General features: G+C 48.8%; 1 protein-coding gene across 1 annotated transcript; it reads right to left on the bottom strand.

Annotated features, from left to right (window-relative positions):
* Positions 1–13,604: 13,604 nt before the first annotated feature.
* LOC140455005 (tumor necrosis factor-like) lies at positions 13,605–20,322 on the bottom strand. Its single transcript, XM_072549682.1, has 4 exons — positions 20,140–20,322; positions 17,162–17,204; positions 15,613–15,678; positions 13,605–14,020 (listed from the first exon to the last, which is right to left on the bottom strand). Exons 1-4 carry the CDS (start codon positions 20,320–20,322, stop codon positions 13,605–13,607), a joined length of 708 nt encoding a protein of 235 aa, XP_072405783.1.
* Positions 20,323–21,269: the final 947 nt, after the last annotated feature.

Genomic DNA, 21,269 nt, shown 5'->3' with positions numbered 1-21,269 from the left:
ACAGGGAAGTTCTGCTGAAATTTTTGGTTGATAATTACCTTCTAATGAGCAGCCTGAGAAAGAGTTACGTTACCAAGTTAACGCTGTTTGTCAGAACTTCCTGTATGCAAATTGGTTGCTGCACCTCTTACACGATGCGTTAATGAGGCCTCATTTGGTGCCAATCACTCTACATGTCTTGAGGTTGTGAAAGGACCTCGTTTTTTTTTTCATTGTTGCATGTCTTCATTTGTCTCTTTTATTGAGTAAAAAAAAACGTAATAAGGCTTCTTCTTTTGTAATTTTTTGTGAGTGAAGAGACAGATCCTTTCATTTTGTGGTAGAGCCAGTGGGAGGGAGGTGTTGACAACCTCTGCACTGTCATCGACCAGCGCAGACATCTCTAGGAAATCTTCCAATGGCTTTCTGGGTGGGGTCCACTCCCAACCCATTCAGGAAGTGAATGGTGATGTGGTGTGGGATTGGGGAAAAACAAAGGAGGGCTCCAGAACTGTCTGGAAATTGAGGAATGTCAGAATATCAGAACAGGTTAAAACCTCTCACCTACCTGAGCCAGCGACCCTCTTTCTAGCTGAGCTTTTATATTCACTTGTGGCATGTAGGTGTCACTGGCTGGACCAAGATTTATCGCCCGTCCCCAGTTGCCCCTTGAGAAGGTGGGGGTGGCCTGTTTTCTTGATCACTGCAGTCCATATTTTGTAGGTCGACCCACAATGCCCTGAGGGAGGGAATTCCAGGATTTGGACTAGTAAAGGAACAGCGATATATTTCCCAGTCAGGGTGGTGAAGGGCCTTGAAGGAGGAGTATTTCCTCACACTCCTGACCTGTGCCTTGTAGATGGTGGACAGGCTTTGGGGAGTTACTCACTGCAGTATTCCTAACTTCTAACCTGCTCTTGTAACCACTGTGGTTATGTGGCAAGTCCAGTTCAATTTCTGGTCAATGGTAACTCCCAGGATGTTGCTAATGCGGGTTTCAGTGATAGTAACATTATTCAGCATCAAGGGGCAGTGGTTAGGTGGAGATGGTCAGTGCCTGGTATTTGTGTGACACAGATGTTACTTGTTACTTTTCACTCGTGGCATCGGTCTGGGTATTTCTCAGACATTGGCGCATTTGGACACGGACTGTTTGAGTAACTGATGAGTCGTGATGGTTGGGCCATCCAGTTTCATTTGTTTGAGACTGTTGTAGCAATTGGTACAACGGGATGGCTTAGCGAGGCCATTTCAGAGGGCAACTGAGAGTCAACCACATTGCTGTGGGTCTGGAGTTACATGTAGGCCAGACCAGGTAAGGATGGCAGATTTCCTTCACTGAGGACATTAGTGAGCCAGATGGGTTTTTCCGACAATCGACAATGGTTTCCTGGCCGTCATTAAACCGTTAATTCCAGATTTTTATCGAATACAAATTCCATCATTTGCCGTGGTGGGATTCGAATCTACTCCTGAACTTTATGATTTCATGGTCTATAATGTGAATAGTTGAGCCCTTGACTCTAACCAGACAACGAGAATGAAAGCTCTTCAGCCAGGACAATCCCGTGAGGCAGTTTGGCCACAGCACACTGAGGGCTGCGCAGTGCTGGGATTGGGAGTCTGTTCATGTAGGTGACAAGACATTGTTTCGACACGGGGTAAACCCCTCTGCTAATTTAAACAAGCAACACAGAAAAGATTCACCCCGTGCTGTAACCTGTTAAAATTCAAGACGCAAAGGACTATCTTAAAAGTCACTAATTAAAGTAAAAATTAACAACTTTATTTTTAAGTGTAATGGTGAATAATTAAACAAATTGTCTCACCTAAGTTTTATTTAAAGATCTAGGACACTAATCAATAAGTGTTTCAATCTATTGGGCTTTTCTTTTACCCCAAATCTATTCAAACCTGTCCAAATCTCAGCGTGGATCTGTCTAAACCTGTTCAAATCACGAACCCGAGACCCAAACTGTTCTAATCCTGGCGACGAGCCCCCAAGCTGTTTCAACACAGGGTAACGCCCCCTGCTAATTTAAACCAGCAACACAGAAACGACTCACCCCATGCAGTAATCTGTTAAAATCTGAGGCAAAGAACTATCCGCAAAGTCACTATTTAAAGTAAAAGTTAACAACTTTATTGTTTTAATATGACAGAGACAAATATTCACAACTCCTTTCTCTAAATCTACCTTTTACCTTCCCCTCTACAATACTGGTCCGATAAAACATCCCAATTATGATTTACAAAAATTATAATCATGTTTCGAAACTAGTCAGCTATGCCCCATGTCCTCTGTAGATTTTTCTCTGTCTTCTTTTCTTCTTCTTGGGGATTCTGCTTCCCAGGTCTTTGATAGATACCTGCCGCCCAGGTCTTTGTTAGATACCTGCTTCCCAGGTCTTTGATGGATACCTGCTTCCCAGGTCTTTGTTAGATACCTGCTTCCCAGGTCTTGGATAGATACCTGCTTCCCAGGTCTTTGCTGGATACCTGCCGCCCAGGTCTTTGTTAGATACCTGCTTCCCAGGCCTTTGATAGATACCTGCTTCCCAGGTCCTTGTTAGATACCTGCTTCCCAGGTCTTTGATGGATACCTGCTTCCCAGGTCTTTGTTAGATACCTGCTTCCCAGGTCTTTGATAGATACCTGCTTCCCAGGTCTTTGATAGATACCTGCTTCCCAGGTCTTTGATAGATACCTGCTTCCCAGGTCTTTGATGGATACCTGCTTCCCAGGTCTTTGATAGATACCTGCTTCCCAGGTCTTTGTTAGATACCTGCTTCCCAGGTCTTTGTTAGATACCTGCTTCCCAGGTCTTTGTTAGATACCTGCTTCCCAGGTCTTTGATGGATACCTGCTTCCCAGGTCTTTGTTAGATACCTGCTTCCCAGGTTTTTGATAGATACCTGCTTCCCAGATCTTTGATGGATACCTGCCTCCCAGGTCCTTGTTAGATACCTGCTTCCCAGGTCTTTGATGGATACCTGCTTCCCAGGTCTTTGTTAGATACCTGCTTCCCAGGTCTTTGATAGATACCTGCTTCCCAGGTCTTTGATGGATACCTACTTCCCAGGTCTTTGATAGATACCTGCTTCCCAGGTCTTTGTTAGATACCTGCTTCCCAGGTCTTTGATAGATACCTGCTTCCCAGGTCTTTGTTAGATACCTGCTTCCCAGGTCTTTGATGGATACCTGCTTCCCAGGTCTTTGATAGATACAGGTACCTTTAAGGGAGTAGATCTCTCTGAGTGCAGTCTCTCTAGTTGTTGGTGCAAGGTGCTCCTTGCTGCTTTGGGTAACTGTTTAAAATGTCTGATATTTACACCCCAAAATATCGGACCATTTCATTGGTTTAGTGTTATCAAAACATTACTTTTTTCAGGTTTGATTGGATTTTAGTAACTTGGGGCATAATTTAAACTGATTGGCTAAATTCAAAATTGCTTTTGTATCCTGGTAACACATCTCTTAGCTGTTTCGATCAAATGTTACATTGTTACCTTGCTCCGGACTGTCTGTGCTTCTAAGTTCTTGCTGGCCTTTCAACTCTCTTAAAGGTACAGTACCCCTTACACCTTCCGAACACCTCCCTCCCTTAAGAAAAAAAAGAACCATCATGATGAAAAAATGGCTTCTTTTTTCCCCTATTTTTTAAACACATTACCTTATCAATAACATTAATCTAAGCTCACTTTAACTTCGTCCCACACACATTTTTATAAATACAAATCTCATCTAAACTCTATCATATAAATCCACGATAATGCATCTGTGATTATATTCTTACAACCCACATGTACAACTTTTAAGTTAAAAGTCTGTATCATAAGACCCCAATGAAATAGTCTCATAATCTTGTCTTTAAAGCATTCTAAGAATGTAAACAGATTGTGATCTGTGTACACAACCGTGTTCAACACATTGTGCATGACATACACATTAAAATGTTGTAAGGTCAATACCAAACTCGATAGCTCCTATCGATCGTGGGCGGCACGGTGGCACAGTGGTTAGCACTGCTGCCTCACAGCACCAGAGACCTGGGTTCAATTCCCGCCTCAAGCGACTGACTGTGTGAAGTTTGCACATTCTCCCCGTGTCTGTGTGGGTTTCCTCTGGGTGCTCCGGTTTCCTCCCAAAAATGCGCAGGTCAGGTGTATTGGCCATGCTAAATTGCCTGCAGTGTTAGGTGAAGGAGTAAATGTAGGGGAATGGGTCTGGGTAGGTTGAACTTCGGCGGGTCGGTGTGGACTTGTTGGGCTGAAGGGCCTGTTTCCACACTGTAAGTAATCTAAAGTATTTCCTCTGGTGGATGTTGAGTTTCTTCGAAAAGTAACCAATTGGCAGTTTAATCCCATCCTCACCTTCCTGCAGCAGTACAGCTCCAACTCCTATGTCACTAGCATCAATGACAACTTTAAAAGGTTTTGCAAAGTTTGGTGTAGCTAAAACTGGTGCAGTGGTTAATATTGCTTTCCAATGGTTGAATGCCTCCTGGTATTGTTCTGTCCACTGAAACTTTGTGTTCTTCATCAGCAAATCAGTTAACGGTGCCACTACACTGCTGATGTTTGTAACAAACTTCTGATAGAATCCGCCGAGTGCTAAGAATCGAAGCACCTCTTTCTTTGAGGTTGGTTGTGGAAATTCCTCGATGGGCATTTATCTTTGTGTTCCGTGGGGGTCAACCTTCCATGACCGACGTTATGTCCCAAGAACCTCACCCCTGCTTTCAGGAATTCAATTTTGATTAAGTTTATCATCGGTAATGCTTCTCGTAGTCATTCAAAGAGCTCTGCCAACTGTACCATGTGATCTTTCCAGGGCTTACTAAAGATCATTACATCGTCCAAATAGACTGCACAGTTTGTTAACCCAGCCACCACTCTGTTCATGAATCTTTGGTATGTGGCTGGTGCGTTCTTCATTCCAAAGGGCATCACCTTGAACTGATATAGCCCATGTGGGGTTACAAACGCTGAACGTTCTTTCGCTGACTCTGATGAAGGTACCTGCCAGTAACCACGCAGTAAGTCCAACTTGGAGATGTAACTGGCTTATCCAACGTTCTCAATACAGTCCTCCAATCTTGGAATTGGATAGAAATCCGATTTTGTAATGGTGTTGACCTTCTGATATTCCATGCAAAATCACTGAGTCCCATCCAGTTTGGGAACTAAGACGATCGGCGAACTCAACTCGCTCTGGCTTGGTTCAATGATGTCCTTCTCGAGCATGGCCTCCACCTCCATCTGGATCTGTCTGGCTTTGAGGATTCAGTCGATAGGGGTGTTGTTTTATTGGAGCAGTATTCCCTCCATCTACTTCTTGTACAACAGCATCAGCCCTCCCCAGCTGATTCTTACATATGTCCTTATACTGCAGCAACAAACCTTTCAACTGTGTTTTATGCTCCCGAGACAGATAGTTTACTAAACTATCCCACTCCTCAAGGATGTCTTTTTTTTAATCTATTTTGAGACACCTCAAAATCCGCATCATCCAGATTTGATTCCTCACTCTGTGGGTCAGTAACTTCCACCTGCTTCTCTAGTTCTTTCTCTCTTGTGTAAAACGGTTTCAGCATGTTCACATGACATACCCGATACTGTTCTTTCCTATCTCTCATCTTTACTAGATAGTTCACCTGACTCAACTTTTTCTCAATTTGATAGGGACCACTAAACCTGGCTTTGAAGAGATCTTGTATCACTGGTCACAGTGCTAACACGTCATCCCCTTGGGAAAACATCAAAGTCTCAGAGTTTTTATCTGCCACCTGCTTCATTCTATGCTGTGCCCTCTTTAGGTGCTGTTTAGCGAACCCACCTACTCAATTTAATTTCTCACTCACCACCGATACATAATCTAATTGTGAGATCTCCGACTTTGGTCCTGTCCATTTTTCCTTAATTCATTTTAAAGGGGCTTCTCACTTTCTGACTGGATACTAACTCAAAGGGAGTGAGCTGAGTATTTCATTTGGGGCACCTCTAATGGCAAACCCCGTATGAATGGGATTCCTTTATCCCAATCATTCGGGTAATCCTGACAGTATACTCTCAACATGGTCTTCAAGGTCTGACACCACCTTACTAAAGCTCCCTGGGATTCAGGATGATACACGCTGGATTTAAAGTGCTGTATACCTAAACTATCCATAACCTCCTTAAACAGCCGAGCAGTAAGAGTTGACCCTTGGTGTGACTGACTCTCTCTGGGTCACCCATACCATGTGAAGAAAGCTATGAACTCCTCGTGAGCGGCACATCGGTTAGCGCTGCTGCCTCACAGCGCCAGAAACCTGGGTTCAATTCCCGCCTCAGGCAACTGTCTGTGTGGAGTTTGCACATTCTCCCCGTGTCTGCGTGGGTGTGCTCTGGTTTCCTCCCACAGTCCAAAGATGTGCAGGTCAGGTGAATTGGCCATGCTAAATTGCCCATAGTGTTAGGTATTGGGGAATGGGTCCGGGTGGGTTGCTCTTCAGAGGGTCGGTGTGGACTTGTTGGGCCGAAGGGCCTGTTTCCACACTGTAGGGAATCTAATCTCTATTTCCTTTGATACTCTGTGATGAATTGCCTCTGGAAATCCGGTAGACACATCCATTATGGTTAACAACTACTGGCTCCCCCTTTTAGATCTCGGGAGGGGATCTACACAACCAGTTATAACCCGTGTGAAAGATTCTTCAAATGTGGGAATTGGCAACAAAGGGGCTGGTTTTATTTATTTCCGCCTCTGGCTTACCTACCATTTGGCACGTATGACACGTACAGCAAAAGTTAACCACATCCTTGTGCATTCCAGGCCAAAAGAAATGTTAGCCTGATTCATTTGTAGGCGAAAGTGAGGACTACAGATGCTGGAGATTAGAGTCGAGAGCGTGGTGCTGGGAAAGCACAGCAGGTCAGGCAGCATCCAAGGACCAGGAGAATCGACGCTCCTGATGAAGGCCTTTAGCCTGAAATGTCGATTTTCCTGCTCCTTGGATGCTGCCTGACCTGCTGTGCTTTTCCAGCACCACAATCTCGACTCTGATTCATTTGTACCTCTAGGTGACCTCCTACAGGTAGTACATGTGCCACCCATAACACTTGCTGTCTGTATTCTGTCGCCAACACAATCTGGTGCACTTTGACCCATTTCTCCTCTGCACTCACTCACCATGGGCGCCATTTCCATCTTAGGATTCTGTCTGTCAGGTAATAACCCTCCGGAATATTCTCTGCCTCCTTTTCAGAGAACGCATCCACATATATCTCTTTTATCATCTTGTCTTTCTGTGCAAGTCCCTTAGCCTTTCGGGACTAAACTCTTCTGTCTGACCCTCTGCCTGTTCAGGGTTTTCCTGCACCATTACGTCAAACGGGGTCTCCGCTAACTGAACCTCAACTTCTTCATCCTTCTCTTTACTTTTTGCTTCGTGCTGTGACTTATGACATTGGGATCTGGTTACTACACAGTCTAGGAAAATACCAGGATATTTCTGCTTTAACTCCTCAGTTTCTTGGTCTTCCTTGGGCTTCTCCAACACAAGGGGTGTCATTCCCACCTTGGGTCCTGCCAAATCATTCCCAAGAACAAACTGAATTTCTGGAACTGACCCTCTGTCAACCACTCCCACTGTAACTTCCCCAGTGTTGAGTTGGCATTCCAACCTGATCTTACATAGGGGAATGTGAGATTTCTGTCCATCTATCCCACAAATTACCACACTCTCGGGTAACAGATCAGAAAGAGTGCATATTCGCTCATCCCTTACTATCAGCGACTGGTTAGATCCTGTATCTCTCAAAATTATAACTTGGTGTCCTTCTCTCCCTGTCCTTTCTGAGTAAACTTTACCCATGGAGGGGAATTCTTTGTAGAGATCAGGTACTAACTCCATATCCAGCCCCAGCCCAGGCTGTGCACTCTCCTGCAGCTCCTCGGCTCCTCTTGGGGTCTCCTTTACTACCTTCACTAATGCCACTGGCTGAGCTTCTTTTACAACTTCTTTTCCCATAGTGCCTTTCTTTAACGACCAGCACTGTGTCTACACATGTCACACTTTACCACAGCGGAAACACCTTTTCCCAGTGCCCTTCTGAAACCACCAGCACTGTAATTTTCTGTGTCCCACTCCATTACAGTGAAAACACCTGAGGTCTTTCACCTCCTGTCCACCCTCTTGGGCTTCTTTAACCTGTGATAAACTCTTAGCTGTGCACTCGACTCTTGGTTTTGTAGTGTAGGATCTCCCCTTCTCCCAACTTCTATCCCTCACAGGATGAAAGCCTGCTTTATGCACCAACATGTACTCACCTGCGGATTCTGCTGCCCTTTTCACTTCCTGAACTTTCTGTCCCCCATGTGAATTCTTACCATCTCTGGAAGTATTCTCCAGCAGAATAAACTCACTTCGCACCTCAAAGGTCCTATCTATTTTCAAAGCACGCACCCACCTATCAAAGTGACTATGGTTTATTCTTTCAAATTCAATGTAAAGAAGGATCCAGGTCAGAATTATGTTTCTGAACCACTGTCTATATGCTTCTGGTACCAATTCATAAGCATTTAACATATCCTGTTTAACCTTTTCATAATCTCTTCACCCCTCATCTGACAGCGCGGCAAATAGCTCTGCCGACCAATTTAGTCTGAACTAGCATTACCCATAAATCATCAGACCACTCCACCTCTCTAGCCAATTTTTCAAATGAAATAAAGGCGCCTTCAACATCTTTCTCATCAAAATGTGGCAGAGTTTTGACATATTTTTGTATATTGTTACCTTCTGTTTTAATCTCCATCCTGTTAAGTTGACTTTGCTGACTACGTGGAACTTCTCAAGTTCAAATTCTCTCTTTTTGCTCAGCTATAAACCATTTCTTTCTTTTTCCTCTCTCTCTCTCTCTCTCTCTGCTTCACCAAGGACATTCTATCTCTCTCTCTTTTTCCCTCTCTCTCTCTTTTTTCCCTCTTTCTCTCTCTTTTTCCTCTCTCTCTCTTTATCTTATAACTCCATTTTTCTCAATTGTAATTTAAGTTTTTCTCCCTCTGCTGCACTTGTCTGTTTCTCTGACACAACTTAGTGTTTAAGTAACCCCTTTACAATGTCAGCTTGACTTTTGTCCTCGGTTAAACCCCAATCTAACTTAGTTGCTAGTTCTAAAAGCGTGGCCTTTTTCTTTCCTTCTAAACTTTTCTGGCAAACTTGAAAACCATCTTCAAATCCCAGAACCTCTTTTGCAGTTTTAAGAGCCATTTCTCTCACTTTTAAATTAACCAACCACTAGTCACCAAAATTAAACAAATTGTCTCACCTACGTTTTACTTAAAGATCTAGGGCTCTAACCTGCAAGGGTTTAAATCTGCTGGGATGTTTCATACCCCCAAATCTATTCAAATCACAAATCCAAGACCCAAAGTGTTCAAATTGCAGACAAAAGCCCCCAAACCGTTCAAATCCTGATGACAAGCCCCCACACTGTTACGACATGGGTTAAACCCTCCTGCCTAATTTAAGCCAGCAACACAGAAAAGAATTATCCACGCAGTAATCTGTGAAAATCTGAGAGGCCAAGAACTATTTAAAGATTAACAACTTTCTTTCTTAAAGTGTAACAAAGAATAATTAACTAATAACTATTTACAACTCCTTCCTCTAACTTATCTTTTACTTTCATTTCTCTAATACTAGCCTGAATAAACCCCATGATTAACGTTCACCAAAAATTCAAATTTCAAAACAGGCCAGTGGTCAAATCTTGTTTTTGTATCTTCCTCTGTGGATTTGCTCTCCAGGTCAGTGTCGATGCTTTTCCCTTTGCAAACTCCTTCTCTAGACAGGTACCTTTCAGCGAGTTCTCACCAGCAGTCGACATCTGTTGGTTTTTTGGCAGTTCTCTCTCAACTGTTCGATTTTCCCGGTCTTATACCCCTCAACGCATCGGATTGCGCATTAGCTTTTAATATTGTCAACATATTCAATTCAACCTTGATTGGACTTTGGTATGTTTTGGGGTATAAATTAAACGGATTGGCCTCGTTTAAATTTGTTTTTTTGTATCCAGGCAACCAGCTACCTGGACCACATGCTACATTGCATCTTATTGAGAACACTTGGTGCTGTCAGGTAGCTCTGCTAGCTTTTAACTTTCTTAAAGGTACAGTACACCCACATCTTCATAACAATATGGATGTGCATTTGTGAAACCAAAGCTATAGGCCAAGTGCTGCAGAATGGAACTGGCGCAGACCCAAGGGGCCGAAGGGCCTCTGTACTGCAGATCTCTCTGACTCTAACTCAGAGGGTCATGGAGGAAGCGGGGAAGGTATGGGCTGCTCCTTCTGCAGTGAGGTTCAGCAGAAAGACAACAGGAAACTAGGAGCGAGTCTCCCCACACTGACAGTGACAAGATAGAGAGAGAGAGGAGGCTCCCTTTTGTACCAAAATACTTTATTGAATAAAAATAAATAAATACAAAGTCCTTATTATTAAATACATTCCAAAATAAATCGACTGCTCGCAGTGAAAGTGAAGCAGTGTTTAAAATCCGCAATCTCACGCACCATGTTTCAATACAGTGCCCTCTACCTGCCATTGATACTTTGATCACGGCTGGCGTCCACACCCCATTGAAAAATATTTGCACATTTTGTTCCGATCTTAAACAGATTCCAAACACAGAAGCACTTGGCAATTGGATTCTCAACATCCCGGTCGATCAAGTTGAGGAATATCGCCAGGGTTAGGGGGAGGGAGAAATCAGTGCTTTCGGGAAAAGGGGGATTTGTTTTCAGTTCTGAGCTGCTCGGGTGTGGGGCCGGGTTCCATGGAGCGGGAGAGAAACTCCAGTGACCTGACCCCGACCCTGAATCGGGTTGTGTGTGTGGAAACAGCAAAGGAGGTAACCTGGTCATAAGGCCCGTCGAAGGGAGGGAGGGAGGGAGAGAGCGGTGGAAACACAGCGGTTACGTGTTTCAGTCCCAACATGCCAACCCATGAGTTTAAATTCTCATCGCTTAGATAAAGTTTCGGACAAAAAAAAACAATCGGTTCCCACTCATGGGGGCCAGGAAGCAACTGGGGCTGGTCATGACTCACCCAATTCACTTGGAAAGGAAATCTGCCTCCTTTGGCCAGTCTGGCCATTGTGGGTGACTCCCGTCATGCAGCAAGGTGGGGTGACTCCGAACTGCTCTGTGAGTGGCCCAGCAAGCCCCTGAGAGACGGGTGATAAGTGCGGGTCTACCCAGTGAGGGCTACATGCCGCCCACAGAGAAAGGAAATCTCAGTGTCTGTGCAGTGGGAATCAGATTGGGAGGAAGGTTACATAGAATGCTGTGTTTGAAAGCAATGCTCTGAATGCTAAAGGTGTTACAGATTGACCTTTGACATGACAGAAGGAAGGGGAGAGAAGAGGATCAAAGCTTGTTGATCAGATAGCAAGCTCAGAGCTGCCACATTCAGGAAAAGATGGCTGGGAAGGGGTCTTCCCAGATATTTGCATGCACATGTCTGCGGGCATGTGTGTCTGCATCTGTATACATGCATGGATGTGTCTGTGCATGTGTGTCTGTATGCATGTGTGTGCATGTCTCTGTGTATGTGCATGTCTGTGTGCATGCGTGTACGTCTCTGTGTGCATGTATGTGTGTCTGTATGCATGCGTGTACGTCTCTGTGTGCATATCTATATACATACATATACATGTCTGTGTGTATGTGTGTCTGTATGCATGCATGCCTGTGTGCATATCTAAGTACATACATGTACATGATTGTGTGCATGTGTGTATATCCACATACATGCATGTACATGTCTGTGCGTGTGCCTGTGTGTGTAAGCATGTCTGCGTGCATGCGTGTGCATGTAGCAGTCAATGGATTCAACTTTTGCAAAGGTTGCACAGTAAGTGGGCAGTGCCGAGTAACCAGTCATCGTGTGCTGTCACACGGCCAGTCACACAAACTGCTTTGACAAGTTGGAGGGAGGGGGTTACATGGCTTTGCAATCAAATCACAGCATTCAGCAATAAATTAAAGATCGGACTAAGTTGCCCATGGGAAGGAAGAAGCAATTATGATTGACATGTGCAATGCATACATTCATGAAGCTGACATAAATACAAGACTGAGTGCCAGGACTTGGGCCAATACTTCAGAGAAACCAGGCTGATTGAGGACTGGTTAAAGCAAACCCTCTCACCTGGTAACTCCAGGCAGATTGGCATTAGTGTAGCCCTTTGGGATTTCGGGTAAAATAACAATATTTGTCATAAGTTAAATCGGGGCAGGTTAAGCGCAAAAAGAGATTTTCCAAACAATCTTTTTTTCAAACACACCAGCTTATTCTGAGCTCAAGTATTACATGTTTGTTCCTTCAGGCGATCATTACAGTCGGGAGGGGGTGGGGGCTTCTTTGACATTAAGAATCTCACATGCAACAAAAAAAAAGGCATTATACTCTAATGTTCCATGTAACTCCTTCCCCGGTCCGCATTCCTTACGTTAATCCCCTCAGTATACCCCATCTCCTCTGAAATACAGCCGAACCCATTCACTTGCCCCTCTCTCAGTCAGCGAGAGCTCCTTGTTTCTGCTCAGTTGTCCTTTGGATTAATTAGTGGCTCTGTTACAATGTGGGCCCCATGTATCCCATCTGGACTCCAAGGAATCTCTGCCATTAACCCCAACGAAACCCTGGGGTATTATCAATAACTTCTTGTAAGGTGCGCCCGTTCTGATCCACCCACGCAACTGTAAAGGTCTGCCTCAGGAGGTGGGCAAATGGGCACCGGTCTGTGTTCCCCAACTCAAACAGTGCCCAGACTCATTCAGCCACGGGTCAACTCAGCACTGAGCGGGACAGTGAAAAGTATTCACTTTTTCAAGTTAACTGTTGTTGACGTTAGCCATCATCGGCTGAGATCACCTGCTAATATCTTGGATTGGAAAGGTCCCAATGAGGAGTGGGTAGCAGGGCAGGGACCTGGCGGGGTAGGGGGGACAGTGGGTGGGGGGGGGGGGGGGGGGTGGGAGAGAAGGTGGGAAGGTGCCGGGTGTAAGCTAATGCTCGAAGCACGTATGCCTGAGTGGGTCACGGAGGTCTGAAGCATCGACCAAAGCCCTTCGGCCCATCGATTCCATGCAACGATTGCAATCCCATTTTCCAGCGCTTGGCCCACAGCCTTGTAGACCCTGGACCTTGGCCCGTCCATGGGTGAAGGGAGGTGGTGAAAGAGGAGGGGGTTCTGCTACCAGTGATCCCACCCAACACCGTGACCCCTTCTCAACTGTACATAGAGTAATTACAGAAGGCCATTTGAGGCATCATGTCTGTGTCGTCTCTCCTTACATCCACGCTTCCCCCCAACAACTTCCCCCGCTCCCACCCTGCACATTCCACCCCTTGAGGTGATGAAAGGTGCCCACACTTGGTCCGATACCACTCACACCCACACCCCCGCTTGGGAGCTGGCACGTCTCTCCAGCAAAATTCCCCTCTACCCCTCCCCCCCTCCCCTCCCTCCGACCGGGAGTCCCGCAGGAAATCGCTGAATCCTAGCCAACGACAAATGCGGACACGCTGGGGAAGGGGTGGGGAAGGGCCCCGCTCCACCCCAACCCCCTCACAGGGCAAAGATCCCGAAGAAGGTCTTGCCTTCGGTCTTGTCCAGGTACCTGACCACGTTCTCGGAGACCCGGGAGAAGATCCGGTCGCCCTCCTCAAACTCGAAGATGGCGCCCTGGTAGGAGGTCTTGAACCAGGGGTCGGAGTGGCTGCCGTGATGGCAGACTGACTTGGTGGCCCTGAGCAAGATGGTCTCCTCTGGGTAAGCCAAGGAGAGCTTGTGCATATCGTGACTCAGGAAGATGGTGTTGTCCTCGCACTGGCTGTAGTGGAAGACCACCTGGGTGTAGATGAAGTAAAAACCAGCCTGCTTGATCAGGAGGCTGTTGTTGGAGAACTCCACACCATAGGAGAATGCTATGCCTGCCTGCTCCTGCCAAGTCAGCACGTCCGAAACCTGGGGGATGGGATTGGCTGGGAACCAGAGAGAAGGAGAGAGGGAGGAGAGGAAGAGAAGGAGAGAATGAGTGTCACTGTCATGATTACGGGCTTGTCTTTCCCAGTTCCACACCCTCTCCCTACCCCAGCCCTGTGATAGGGGAAGGGTGCCTGTTGGTAGGTGAGAGTATCATAGAATCCCCACAGTGTGAAAACAGGCCCTTCGGCCCAACAAGTCCGCACCAACCCTCTGAACAGTCTCCCAACCAAACCCATTCCCCTACCCTATTACTCTACATTTGCCCCTAACCTACGCATCCCTGAACGCTGTGGGGCAATTTAGCGTGGCCGATTCACCTGGCCTGCACATCTTTGGAATGTGGGAGGATACCGGAGCACCCGGAGCAAACCCCAAACACACACGGGGAGAATGTGCAAACTCCACACAGACAGTTGCCAAAGGGTGGAAACACGGAGAGGTCAAAGGTGCCCAATGGCTCAGGTTGGATTCTCTATCCACCGATGCGGCCAGACGTGCTGAGCACTTCCAGCAGCTTCTGTTCTGAGGTGGCGTCTCCCGCGCCCACAGTGTCTCACCCTCGTGTGTTCCAGTTGGGCCCAGTCACATGGGGAAGGGCACGGTGCCCTCTGCTGCCCTTGGTGCTTCAATGCCAGGAGATCGCCCTCTCCTGGACATGTGAGGTATTTCTCACACAATCACACCGGTCCTGCCCTCCTCCCCCTCCATCACCCAACTTCACTCAGACTTTGGTCCTGTTCTTCATCCCTCTTTCTCTTAAAAACCTTCGCTCCAGCGGGTGGGAAAGGGCCATTCAGCCCATCAAGTCCAGATCTAGCACCCAATCGGGCCCTCAGCTAAAAACTCCTGGCTTAGCCTCATACGACGGGTGGCGCTGAGTGAGAGCCAGTTTGGCGAGATTTTCCACAGAGGGTGTTTGGGAGAGTTGGGGGGGGGGGGTGGGGGGGTGAGCAAATAACAGGTCGGAGAGTCAGAGGTACGGAGCCCATTCACATTCCAACACCCGAGAACACGTCTCCCCTTGCCTGGCTGAGAGAGTGCCCCTGAACTCCCAGGACCCCGAGTGCCTTTGAGAGTGCGTCAAGACACCTGGGAATCAGATAGCCACAGCAGAGAAGGGAGCCCTTTGGCCCATCTAATCCATGCTGACCCCCCCTCCCCTCCCCTCCTCCACCAGAAGGGACAAACCATGGAAAGGTACCATGACAACTGCACTTTTTTTTACATTTAAAAAAAATAGCAACAAACTTGTCAGCCTTCATTTCTGTCAGTGCCTTCGCTTTGTAACGACAGGAGAGCAGCTCCCCTGACTGGTTCAGTCTAGGGGGGTGGGAGAGCCCACAGACACTCAGTGCTCAGCCGTGAACACCAGAGGGCAGCAGGTGGAGGGGCAAAGCAGAGACTGAGGGACAGGCAAGCAGATAGCACAGGAGGCAGGGGCATACAGTAATACAGTACACGGAGGCCTCTGAGGTTAACATTCTGATGGGACCAGAATTGAAACACACACTGATCTCTCCGGTAATGTGCTGTCTACCATTATACAGGATAATAAATAAACCCAGCCTTCAGCAAACATAGACAGTACCTGTCAGGTGAGCTGCGATTCTCGGCCGGGGGTCACTCCCCACCTGCTTCATGAGTCGGGGCAAACCTGGAAATGGAAAAGACAAAAACTCAGACCCAGCTGGATCACCCACAGAGCACAGACTGACAGACACAGAGGGGGGGGGGGGGTGGGGGGGGGGGGGGGGGGGGGGGGTGGGGTGGGGGGGGGGGGTGTTCACGTGCATCCAGATCTAGTGACTAGGAGAGACAGAATCATAAAGACAGAGAGAGAGAAAGAGATATATAAAGACAGAGAGAGGGAGATACAGACAGAGAGAGAGTGATAAAGACAGACAGACAGAGAGAGATAAAAACAGACAGAGAGATAAAGACAGACAGAGAGAGAGAGAGATAAAAACAGACAGAGAGATAAAGACAGACAGAGAGAGAGAGAGATAAAAACAGACAGAGAGATAAAGACAGACAGAGAGAGAGATAAAGACAGAGAGAGAGATAAAGACAGACAGGGAGAGAGAGAGAGAGATAAAAACAGACAGAGAGAGATAAAGACAGACAGACAGAGAGATAAAGACAGACAGACAGAGAGAGAAAGAGATAAAGACAGTCAGGGAGAGACAGAGAGAGATAAAGACAGACAGAGAGAGAAAGATAAAGACAGAGAGAGAGATAAAGACAGACAGGGAGAGAGGGATAGAGATAAAGAGACAGAGCGAGATAAAGACAGAGAGAGAGAGAGATAAAGACAGACAGGGGAGAGAGAGAGATAAAAACAGACAGAGAGATAAAGACAGACAGAGAGAGATAAAGACAGAGAGAGAGATAAAGACAGACAGACAGAGAGATAAAGACAGACAGAGAGAAAGACAGAGAGAGAGATAAAGACAGGCGGAGAGAGAGAGAGAGAGAGAGAGAGAGATAAAGACAGAGAGAGAGAGAGAGAGAGAGATAAAGACAGACAGAGAGAGAAAGAGATAAAGACAGACAGGGAGAGACAGAGAGAGATAAAAGCAGACAGAGAGAGATAAAGACAGACAGAGAGAGAGAGATAAAGACAGACAGACAGAGAGATAAAGACAGAGAGAGAGAGAGAGAGAGATAAAGACAGAGAGAGATAAAGACAGACAGGGAGAGAGAGATAGAGATATAGATAGACAGGGAGAGAGGACAGGCAGAGACAGACAGAGATAAAGAGAGACAGGCACGCAGAAGCAAACAGAAAGAGAAAATTCAAGTCAGACAGGAAGAGAGACAGCAAAACAGAGAAAGTGAATGAAACCGGAACTGACAGGGATGGGGATAGAAAGACATATAGAAACAGAGCTACATGAACAGGGACAGTGACAAACAGACATATAGGAATTGAGAGTGAGAATGGGGAGAATGACAAACAGAAAGAATAAGGACAGTTAGAAAGCAGGAATAGAGAGAGAGAGAGAGAATGTTAGGAGAGAGGCGGACACACAGACAGGGACAGAAGGAGATTGATGGGGTGGCGGAGGGGGGGGGGGGAGTGGTGAATGAGGGAGATGGGGCCCATTAGAAAGACAGTGGGGACAGAGAAAACTCACCGCTATTGGCAGACATATCGTCAGCTCCTCTCAGTGCAGCCTTCTGCAGAAAGGAACAGAGAGTAAGTAGGAAGACCCACACTGAAGTTTCCAAATCACTGCTGGGCCTAAGTAGGAAGACCCACACTGAAGTTTCCAAATCACTGCTGGGCCCAGTGAGGAGGGGGTTGGGGAGGACTCAGTATCATAGGCGCTATGGCATTGCAGCACCTCAGTCAGTCCAGGATCTCAGAGGGGGGCTGGGGGTGGGGACAGACAGACAGGGAGGAGGCATGGCTGCAGCTCCTGTCTCAGGGAGGCATCCCCATCCCCATCCCCATCCCCATCCCCATCCCCATCCCCATCCCCATACCCCATCCCCATACCCCATACCCCATCCCCATCCCCATCCCCATACCCTCACCATCCCCATCCCCATCCCCATCCCCATACCCTCACCATCCCCATCCCCATACCCTCACCATCCCCATCCCATCCCCATCCCCACCCCATCCCCATACCCTCACCACCCCATCCCCATCCCCATCCCCTTCACCATCCCCATCCCCACCCCATCCCCCATCCCCATCCCCATCCCCATCCCCTCACCATCCCCATCCCCATCCCCACCCCATCCCCATCCCATCCCCATCCCCATCCCCATCCCCATCCCCTTCACCATCCCCATCCCCATCCCCATCCCCATCCCCATCCCCATCCCCATCCCCATCCCCATCCCCATCCCCATCCCCTTCACCCATCCCCATCCCCATCCCCATCCCCATCCCCATCCCCATCCCCATACCCCATCCCCATCCCCATCCCCATCCCCATCCCCTTCACCATCCCCATCCCCATCCCCATACCCTTCACCATCCCCATACCCTTCACCATCCCCATCCCATCCCCATCCCCATCCCCATCCCATCCCCATCCCCATACCCTTCACCATCCCCCCCATCCCATCCCCATCCCCATCCCCATCCCCATACCCTTCCCCATCCCCATCCCCATACCCTTCACCATCCCCATACCCTTCACCATCCCCATCCCCATCCCATCCCCATCCCCATACCCTCACCATCCCCATCCCCATCCCCATCCCCATACCCCTTCACCATCCCATACCCTTCACCATCCCCACCCATCCCCATCCCCATCCCCATCCCCATCCCATCCCCATCCCCATACCCTTCCACCATCCCCATCCCATCCCCATCCCCATCCCCATCCCCATCCCCATCCCCATCCCCACCATCCCCATCCCCATACCCCATCACCATCCCCATCCCATCCCATCCCCATCCCCATCCCCATCCCCATCCCCATCCCCATCCCCATCCCCATCCCCATCCCCATACCCTTCACCATCCCCATCCCCATCCCCATCCCCATCCCATCCCCATCCCCATCCCCATACCCTTCACCATCCCCATCCCCATCCCCATCCCCATCCCATACCCTTCACCATCCCCATCCCCATACCCTTCACCATCCCCATCCCCATCCCATCCCCATCCCCATACCCTTCACCATCCCCATTCCCCATCCCCATCCCCATACCCTTCACCATCCCCATCCCCATCCCCATCCCCATCCCCATCCCATCCCCATCCCCATCCCCATCCCCATCCCCATCCCCATACCCTTCACCATCCCCATACCCTTCACCATCCCCATCCCCATCCCCATCCCCATCCCCATCCCCATCCCCATCCCCATCCCCATCCCCATCCCCATACCCTTCACCATCCCCATCCCCATCCCCATCCCCATCCCATCCCCATACCCTTCACCATCCCCATCCCCATACCCTTCACCATCCCCATACCCTTCACCATCCCCATCCCCCATCCCCATCCCATCCCCATCCCATACCCTTCACCATCCCCATTCGCCATCCCCATCCCCATCCCCATCCCATCCCATCCCCTCCCCATACCCTTCACCATCCCCATTCGCCATCCCCATCCCCATCCCCATCCCCATACCCTTCACCATCCCCATTCGCCATCCCCATCCCCATCCCCATCCCCATACCCTTCACCATCCCATTCGCCATCCCCATCCCCATCACCATCCTCATCCTCATCCCCCATTCCCATCCCCATCCCCATCCCCTTCACCATCCCCATTCCCCATACCCCATCCCCATCCCCATATCCTCACCCCATTCCCCATACCCCATACCCCATCCCCATATCCTCACCCCCATTCCCCATACCCCATCCCCATCCCCATACCCCATCCCCATCCCCATCCCCATCCCCATATCCTCACCCCCATTCCCATCCCATCCCATCACCATTCCCTCATTCCCATCCCCCTTCACCATCCCCATTCCCCATCCCATCCCCCTTCACCATCCCCATCCCCCTTCACCATCCCCATTCCCCATCCCCATCCCCATTCCCCATCCCCATCCCCATCCCCATACCCCATCCCCATCCCCATACCCCATCCCCATCCCCATCCCCATCCCCATCCCCATCCCCATCCCCATCCCATTCTCCATCCCCATCCCCATATCCTCACCCCCATTCCCCATCCCCATCCCCATTCCCCATCCCCACCCCCATATCCTCACCCCCATATCCCCATCCCCACCCCCCCCCCCCCCCCCCCCCCGCAGCTTCCAGCCTGCCCTCGGCCACAGCAAACACCCCGAGGATTGCGAGCACGAAGCCCCTGGATACTGGCTGGGGACCGGGCTCCACCTCCGGCCGGGAAAGGGAGGGAGCTGCATTTCCCGGCGCTAGAGCAATTCAGGCCGTCGATAGCGGCACCCTCCCTCCCTCCCTCCCACCCCCCCCACCCCCACCCCCGGCCCAGAGCCCTCCCCACCCCACGCACTCTGGGGCAGTGACAACTCAATTGATATAAACCTCACATTCAGAGCTGCACACATCAAACCCGGGACGTGCCTCTGACCCTGAGGGACAGGGACATTGAAATGGAAAAGGCTGTAAGTGAGCCTTACCCCTTACCCCTTGCCTTACCCAGTTAGCCTGGCTGGGAGCTGGAGGGTGAGCCTGGGTGAACAGGAGATACCCGCAGCCAGTCACAAAGGCGAGCAGAGTGAAGGTGCTGAGCAGAGTGAGACAGCGTGCAGTTCCCTGTGGGCTCCCCGCCTCACGCTCCCTGCCATGCTCCAGCTCCACCAACATCCTCTCGCTGCTCATCCTCTCCGTCGGCTCTTGTCTCCGGGCTCTGTCCTCTGCATCTGCCTCGCACTCTCACACCGCGAGGTATTTCAAGAGCCTCTTGGGAATTACCCTGCCTCTGGGCCAGCCTCCGAGAGTAGGGCTGTGTGTGTGTGTGTGTGTACCCTGAAACTGAGAGAGGCTCACAGAGAGATCTCTTCTTTCAAAAAAACACACACACACAAAAAGAATACAAACGCTGCCCTAACTTTTTTACATCCCCAAAGCCTCTTGGTTTTATTCACTGTGTTTTTCCGACTATCAGAAATCGGATGATTCACTGTCTGAAAGTCATATCCAGAATGGTGTGAGGGGAAACTTAAAGCCAACAGTAATTGCGGGGTTGAGTACATTCAGAAAAGGGGAGGGATCCGGATTTTAGGAGCTTCTGACTTTGGTGGAAAGCTGCAACCAAGCTGAAGGGGTGCTCTGAGTTCGCCAGCCAGGGTTGGTAGATGTGATCAGAGGTTTATCAAATCATGAAGGGCATGGATAAGGTGAATAGACAAGGTCCAGAACTAGAGGGGCATAGGTTTAGGGGGAGAGGGAAAGATATAAAAAAGACCTAAGGGGCAACTTTTTCACACAGAGGGTGGTGTGTGTATGGAATGAGCTGCCAGAGGAAGTAGTGGAGGCTGGTACAATTGCAACATTTAACAGGCATCTGATGGACATATGAGTCGGAAGGGTTTAGAGGGATATGGGCAAATGGGAGTAGATTAGGTTGGGATATCTGGTCAGCATGGATGAGTTGGACTGAAGGTTTCCAGGCTGCACATCTCCATGAGTCTCGGTCACTGCGTTGGAGATTCTTTTCATATCAGTCAAGTAGCCACTAACTGATCCAAATACTGGATTAGTGGTGCTGGAAGAGCACAGCAGTTCAGGCAGCATCCAACGAGCAGCACCCCACGGCATCAATGTGG

Source organism: Chiloscyllium punctatum, chromosome 30 (genome assembly GCF_047496795.1).
Source record: "Chiloscyllium punctatum isolate Juve2018m chromosome 30, sChiPun1.3, whole genome shotgun sequence".
In the NCBI taxonomy this organism is placed as follows: domain Eukaryota; kingdom Metazoa; phylum Chordata; class Chondrichthyes; order Orectolobiformes; family Hemiscylliidae; genus Chiloscyllium; species Chiloscyllium punctatum.
This window is presented reverse-complemented; position numbering and strand designations above follow the sequence as displayed.

What these genes read in the sequence shown, in the direction of transcription:
- LOC140455005 (XM_072549682.1), bottom strand. Translation starts at nt 20,322, where the DNA reads ATGAGCAGCGAGAGGATGTTGGTGGAGCTGGAGCATGGCAGGGAGCGT. An exon ending in CTCCCAGCCAGGCTAACTGG is followed by an intron (nt 17,205 to 20,139) that starts GTAAGGCAAGGG and finishes TCCTTTCTGCAG; the next exon opens with AAGGCTGCACTGAGAGGAGC. An exon ending in CGATATGTCTGCCAATAGCG is followed by an intron (nt 15,679 to 17,161) that starts GTGAGTTTTCTC and finishes TTCCATTTCCAG; the next exon opens with GTTTGCCCCGACTCATGAAG.